Source organism: Gadus chalcogrammus, chromosome 7 (assembly GCF_026213295.1).
Source record: "Gadus chalcogrammus isolate NIFS_2021 chromosome 7, NIFS_Gcha_1.0, whole genome shotgun sequence".
Lineage (NCBI taxonomy): Eukaryota > Metazoa > Chordata > Actinopteri > Gadiformes > Gadidae > Gadus > Gadus chalcogrammus.
In genome coordinates this window covers 6,684,631-6,692,110 of record NC_079418.1, presented here as the reverse complement: position 1 = coordinate 6,692,110, position 7,480 = coordinate 6,684,631, and the positions used below count along the sequence as shown (strand labels likewise).

At 44.8% G+C, this 7,480-nt stretch overlaps 1 protein-coding gene across 1 annotated transcript in view; it reads right to left on the bottom strand.

Moving 5' to 3' along the window:
- Positions 1 to 2,071: 2,071 nt before the first annotated feature.
- The window catches only part of LOC130385929 (cGMP-gated cation channel alpha-1-like), a 32,356-nt gene continuing 26,947 nt past the window's right edge, over positions 2,072 to 7,480 (bottom strand). The window contains exons 17-19 of the mRNA XM_056594714.1: positions 5,723 to 5,829; positions 3,994 to 4,823; positions 2,072 to 3,549 (exon numbers count right to left, since the gene is read on the bottom strand). Coding sequence (XP_056450689.1) covers positions 3,025 to 3,549; positions 3,994 to 4,823; positions 5,723 to 5,829 — 1,462 coding nt within the window. The 3' untranslated portion in view covers positions 2,072 to 3,024. The remainder of the gene's footprint in view (positions 3,550 to 3,993; positions 4,824 to 5,722; positions 5,830 to 7,480) is intronic.

Sequence of the window (7,480 nt, the reverse complement as noted above, 5' to 3'; positions counted from 1 at the left end):
TCTCAGCCTCTCTCTTGGCGAGCCAGACGTAGTGTGTGCTGGTACAAGGCAAGCCCCCCTCCCCTGGACCCTCGTTTACGAATAGACGGATCTGGGCGAGCGAGATCCAAGTGAAACACCCGCACCAGGGACTCAAACCCACCACCGCTCCGATATAGGGTCTTCGGATAACATCCCAGCATCCGGAACCCCCCTTTGCAGATTTGTGAACAAAGTTTTATTTTATTTAGCATTAATGATTATTACGATGACATATTTTGTGTCTTTATTTGGGTTTTCTTCTGTCACATTTTCTTTTTTTATCGGAACAAACGATTAGAAACGCTAGTTCGGGGGTTTTCGAGTCTTTGCTCATCTTCGCAAGTTCACCTTTGACCTGTCCTCCATTGGGTCTCACGGGTCCCTCCTCCAATCACACAGACCCCCCCAGGGGGTGGGAGGGAGGGACATCTGAGACCCCATGGGGGACAGGTCAAAGGTGAACTTGAGAAGATGAGCGAAGACTCGAAAACCCCAGACACAAATTATGTCATCATAATAATCATTAATATAAAATAAAATAAAACTTTGTTCACAAATCTGCAAGGGCGTGGGGGGTGGGGGGGGTCCGGATGCTGGGAAGTTGTGAGGTTTGGTTGAGGGTTGGTGGTTTAAACTTCTTAGTGCCTTGCTCAAAGGCACTTTAATGGCAGTTAAATAAATAGGGTTTAGCGGAGGGGTCACTCGCCTGCTGCTCTACGCTTCCTTCCCTGCTCGACCGACGTTCAAACACACCGCTTCGTCGTCACGGCAATCACTACCCCGCCCTTCCAACCCCCCTTATCCAGGCGGGCAAGGAATGTGGGAGGGGGGTGGGTACCGGACTGGCTTGGACCGTATCCCAGCATGCATCACGGTTAGTGTCGTGGACCATACCCCCTGTCAAAGCACCCCCTTTGTGGAGAAGAGGCGAAAGTTTAAAGTTCGGCGGGAGAATTTGTTTGAGGCTACCTCGGTTAGCTTCCGTTATGCCACTCAGAGGAGGGCCCACTGGCACAATAACATAAACCTGGGCCGTCCTCGCTCTTCTGTTGCTCTTGTTCCACCATCTTCTTTAGTTTTTCCCTTCGGAAAATCCCTGGGCGGCGAGAAACCGATCTTTTCGACAAATTTCAGTTTTTCTTTGAGGGTTGTTTGGTTCGTTCTTTTACCTGCTTGAGATCTAGCCTGTTTGCTTGCCGGTGACGATCCAAGTGCCATAAATGAGGGTAGCAAGGAATCTTTTTATTGTTAATATAATTTAATAATAATTTCTTTTTTTTTTCTTTTTCGGCGGCCATCTTTATTGTCCCGGCGCCGTGAAAACGGGAAACTTTGTGTTGTGTAACAAAAATAAACACACAATTATACGAGATGACTCAGAAAACGTCAGTTGGGACGCCGCCATCAGTTGCTCTGCGTTTCCATTTGTTGCCCTGTTTTTTTTTTCTGTACCGTTGAATCTGCTGCTCACACGGACATCGTACGCTTAGGACTCTAGCGCCGGATAAAAATGAAACGTTGGCGAGGCATCGGAGAGCCCCCTCGCCCGTAGACGGCTTTGAATCGACGGTAACACTTTAAGGGATGAAGATGATTTAAAGACTAAAGGCTATGAAGTGATGAGTTTTGTGTAAACATGCTAAATAAAAGTGACAGCTTTTTTTTACAGTTTGTATCGTGTGGGCATCGTGATTTTACCGTCCTGACTGTTCATGTCGGAAACAAATAAAAAAGTACTTTGTGATATTTAGACAGGCTTTTAGAGGTTAAAAGTACCCTAGTAGGACATATTTTAGTAAAAGACCCCTATCCCTTACTTAATAAAATATTATTCTGTACGATTTAACCAATAGGGAGGAGTCAACACCTGATAATCTGGCTAACATTTGTATCAAGTAGTGATATTAGTATTTATTTATTTTGTACAGTTTTTACAGAACTTTAACAGTTTAGCGATATTTTACTGACTTGTTGAACTAAATTTTTATTGGATAAATGTATCTTACCACAGGAAACAATAACCAGGCCATAATGTTAAACATTGGTTTGGAACATTTATTTTTAAAAAAACAGGAACATTTATGGACTTGGAAATTGAAGTTTCTCGGTGTGTTTTCTGCATCGTAATCAAAAACAAAACAATTGGGTTTCTTACACAGGTAGTGTTTTCTCATCCAAGTCACATCTTTATATGAATGTGATTAGCAAGCGCATACAGGAAGGAATCAGATAAGATGCATCTTGCTGCAACTAATAATGTATAGTACAGAGTATTATTCACATGGATTAATAAATGAGAAAACAGTGAAGAAAAGATCCATGGCTTGGCCTTCCCGAAGTCGAACCCCTGAACTTCTACATTGTTCATAGTTAGCTATTGTGTTAGCTACTATGTTAGCTGGGGTTTAAGCTAGTGTGAAAAGAACAACAAAAAACATGTAACTCCTCGGTTCTTGCAACACCACGCCCATGTGTCCCGTTACCATTGCAGGGCATCCTATCAAGGATGCAAGAGGGATAACATCTAAATCATTGGGTTGTAGCTAGCTTGTTAGCTGTGTGTTAGCTAGTATTTTAGCTAGCACTCGCCATGAACACATGTTTCTACTGGGGTCCCTGTCTAACAGAGGCGGTCAAATCCGACCCAGTCCCCGGTTCCCGGCACATCTGAACCTCCAGACGACCCTTGTCACCGGCGTCGTCCTCCTCTTCCTCCTCCTACTTGTTCGGCCTCAGCGTGCTGACCTAGTGTCTCCATCCTCTTGCTCCCTCCTCCTCCTCCTACTCATCGGGCCTTGTGTCATACTCCTACTTCTACTCCTGCTCCTCTACCTATTTGTTGGGCCTCAGCTTTCTGACCTGGTTCTCCATATTGGCCTCCTACCCCTCCTCCTCCTACTCATTGGGCCTTGTGTCCTACTCCTCTTCCTCCTGCTCCCTCTATTCATTCGGCCTCAGGGTCCTGACCTGGTTCTCCATGTTGTCCTCCTGCTCCTCCTCCTCCTATTCGTTAGGCCTCAGGGTCCTGACCTGGTTCTCCATGTTGGCCAGCCGCTGCTTCAGCTTGCGCTCGTATGACTCGTGGTGCGCCGCCATCTTCCGGAACTTAACGTTCATGATCTCCAGGTTGGCCTCGAAGCGGCTCACCTTCCCCTCCAGCTCCTTGGCGTCCGGCACCGCCAACAGCGACTCGTCGATCAGGTTGTCCTTCATCAGGATGGCCCGCCCCTTCTCCTCCAGGATCCCCTTGGCGTCGGGGTACTCCGTCAGCGCCTCCATGAGGTCGTCCTTCGACAGTGCGAAGAGGTCTGAGTACCCCACGCTGCGGATGTTGGCCGTCCGCCGGTTTCCCGCCTTGCTCCCCTTGATCCCCAGGATGCTGATCTCCCCGAAGTAGGCGCCGTCGCCCAGGACAACAAACTGCGTGACCCCATCGTCCGCTACGACCGCCAGCTTTCCCGCCTTAATGATGTACATCTCGCGGCCGATGTCGCCCTTCTTGCAGACGTAGTCGCCGGGGCTGAACACCTGTGCGGTGGATAAACTGTGTTTAACACTTCAACAAAAGAGTTTGAGAAGCCTGAAGCATCAAAGATAAAGACTTTATTATAACGCGCAAACAAGTAAGACCAAAGCCACGTTTTTTTTTCTATTACATTTATTTATAGATACCGTTTCTTTTTGCCTACCCTTCCAATATTTCAGACTATTTTGCACTATTTAGAATAATTTATTGTAAATAATTGTTATGATTGTAAAAACATTACAATCATCTTATTTTATTTGACCAAATTTACATTTTATTCTTCATACTTAATGCACCGCGGGTCAAAGACAAACGCAATTTTTCTATTTGTCTTGTAAATTTGTTGTAATGGACAATTAAGCTGACTTTGACTATGACTTTGATATATCGTATAGACAAGATAATAATGACATATATTCATTAAATGTAAGTAAATTCTCCCATACCTGCGGCTGCAGTTTCAGCACCAGCTCCACCAGCAGCCCGGCCTCGCAGTCCTGGAAGATGCGCACCTTCCGCAGGGTCTCAAGGTGCACATTAATAGCGATCTCCGCCTTCAGCTTGTCTGGAAGGTTTTTGAGCACCTGCTTCTCGTCGCACGTCTTCTCCTCGGTCCACAGGTAGTCAAACCACTTGACCACGCGGATCTCCAGGTCCTTGGTCACCTTGCGGAACTCCATGTACTGTTTGATGGAGTCGATCTTGGCCTGGAAGTCTGCGCGTGCCGCGTTCATGTTGGAGATCATGGCGCCCACGTTCCCCACGATGGTGGCGAAGATCAGCACACCCGTGAGGAAGTCCACCACCACGAAGAGGTACTCGATGTCCTGCACAGGCGGCGGCGTCTCGCCAATGGTGGTCAGGGTGAGCGTCGACCAGTAGAGGCAGTAGACGTACTGACGCGACAGCTGGCCGAACTCCGGGTGTTTGATATCTGGGTACACCCAGGTGTCCGAGCCGAAGCCCAGCGTCTTGGAGATGGCGAAGTAGAGACAGGCGTTCCAGTGGATGATGATGATGATGTAGAGGACGAGGTTCCCGATGCGGAAGATGTTGGGGAAGTTGGTGCGCGTCTCGGTGCGGTCGAAGAACTCGAAGAGCCGCCCGAGCTTGAGCAGGCGGTTGAAGCGCCACTCTGGGTTGTCGGTGCCGATCAGCAGGAAGATGAAGTCGGTGGGCAGCATGGAGATGACGTCCAGTTTGAACTGACGCGTCTTCATGTAGTTGTCCTTCAGAATCTTGGAATCGCGCACCAGCAGTCCCTGCTCCAGGAATCCTGGGAAAAAATATTTAAAAAAAGATTGGAAAGTTTTTAATACTTTAAATCGTGTTTAAAAGCAGAACCAAGCCTTTTAAAACCACATTTTTTAAAGCAGACACAAGCCTTTTAAAACTATATTTTTTCATAAGGCAAGCCTCTTAGAACAATTTTTTTTTAAACAGATGGAAGGCTTTTAATGTTTAACATTCAGGGTGTTTAGCAGATGCTTTAACCCAAAGCGACGTAAAATTAAATAAGATGGCAAGACTAAAGGGGTTAGATGGCTAGGCTAAAGGGGCTAGGAGGCTAAGCTAAAGGGGCTAGGCTTAAGGGGCTTCACATTGCCATATACTATTTTCAAGTGCCAGGACCCACAAATATACAATAAGTGCATACATTCAGTGTCAAGAGTCAACTCCATCGGCACTCCCCTACTCGCTGCCTACGCTCCGCAGATTCCAACCTTCTCACCTCCATCACCAAGAACAAGTATCGCACCCTGGGGGACAGAACCTTCGCCATCGCCACCCCTACCATCTGGAACTCCCTCTTTCTGGCCATCCAAAACTTTGATACACTCTGTTCATTCAAAAGTCAACTTAAAACCTATCTCTTCAGGACCACCTACAACATTTGACAAATCATCCTCCGCCATCTTCGACTCTCTCCCTTTCTCTTTATGTGTTGCCTATTGTTGTAGTGTTGTTTATTTATTTATTTATTTTCCCTTTTGTTTCATTGTCTGTACTGTCTCTATGTATTACTTTCTTATTTGTAAAGCGTCTTTGAGTACTTGGAAAAGCGCTATAAAAAACTGATCAATTATTATTATTATTATTATTATAAGTGCGTCAGAGGGGAGTTTTTAAAGGAGTTTTTAAGGGAGTTTAAAGTGCAGGTGTTTAGAAGCTCACCTGTCCTGGACCTCACAAAGGTGTCGACCCAGTAGAGGAGGTCCGAGCTGTAGTCAAACACCAGCCACATCGTCACGTTCTTGATCTGTAGTTCGTTAAAACAAGACCTAGGGGAACGTGGAGCAGAAGTAATGCTTTTAAGAACATCAAAAATGGCCGACATCTTTGACTGATCCACAGTTGCGAACATAAAAAATGGCCGACATCTTTTATTGATCGAGAGTTGAGAACATAAAAAATGGCTGACATCTTTGACTAATCGACAGATGAGAACATAAAAAATGGCCGACATCTTTGATTGATGAACAGTTGAGAACATAAAAAATGGCCAACATCTTTGACTGATCGACGGTTGAGAACATAAAAAATGGCCGACATCTTTGACTAATCGACAGTTGAGAACATAAAAAATGGCAGACATCTTTGACCGATCGACAGTTCAGAACATGAAGAATGACTGACATCTTCGACTGATCAACAGTTTTGGACATCAAATATGTCCGACATCTTTGACTGATCGACGGTTGAGAACATCAAAAATGTCTGACATTAATAGGGCTACTGCGACCAATTTAAACAATTGGCACTCTACCGCTAATTCTCTGGCGGTTGAAGCACCACTCTGGGCTGTCGATGCCGATCAGCAGGAAGATGAAGTTGGAGCCGGACCCCTTTCCCGTAATCTTGCTTAAGTAAACCCACAGAATCTCCCTGGTGTGTGTCTGTCTGTTTGTGTGTGTGTGTGTGTGTGTGTGTGTGTGTGTGTGTGTGTGTGTGTGTGTGTGTGTGTGTGTGTGTGTGTGTGTGTGTGTGTGTGTGTGTGTGTGTGTGTGTGTGTGTGTGTGTGTTTGTTTTGACATATTAGGGATGTATTATTTTGTTGTTTACACTGGCTGGGGCTTGTAAGCCTTGGCTAATTTTCCTAGCTGTCTTTATTCAAATTTCTATTTTATTGTTATTTTTTTTCCTATTCTTTCTTGTCTTTTCTTTTTTATCAATACACTTCTCTGTATCTATTTGCAAGTATGTGTACTAGATATAGTGTATATGTCTATATAGTCTATGTTTTTCGGTATATTATTGCTTAACAAAATATGTCGCACTTTTGTCTGTTAATCTGTATTTTTTAAATGAAAAAAATTTGGTCGCAAAAAAAAAGTCTGACATCTTTGACTGATCGACGGATGAGAACATAAAAAATGGCCGACATCTTTGACCGATCGAAAGTTGAGAACAAGAAAAATGGCTGACATCTTCGACTGATCAACAGTTGAGGACATCAAATATGGCCGACATCTTTGACTGATCGACAGTTGAGAATACCAAAAAAGGCCGAAATCTTTGACTGATCGACAGTTGAGTACATCGAAAATGGCAGACATCTTTGACTGATCAACAGTTAAGGACATCAAATATGGTTGACATCTTTGACTGATCGTTGGTTGAGAACATCAAAAATGGCCGACATCTTTGACCGATCTACAGTTGAGAACATGAAAAATGGCTGACATCTTGGACTGATGAGGACTTCAAATATGGCCGACACTTTTACTGATCGACAGCTGGGAACATCAAAATTGGACGACATCTTTGTCTGATCGACAGTTGAGAACATAAAAAATGGCCTACATCCTTGTTGTCCTTGCCCTTTTGTCGGCCATTTTTGGTGTTCTCAACCGTCGATCAGACAAAGATGTCGGCCATTTTTATTTTTTCTCAACCGTTTGATCGGTTGAGAACACTTGTATATAGTCCTAA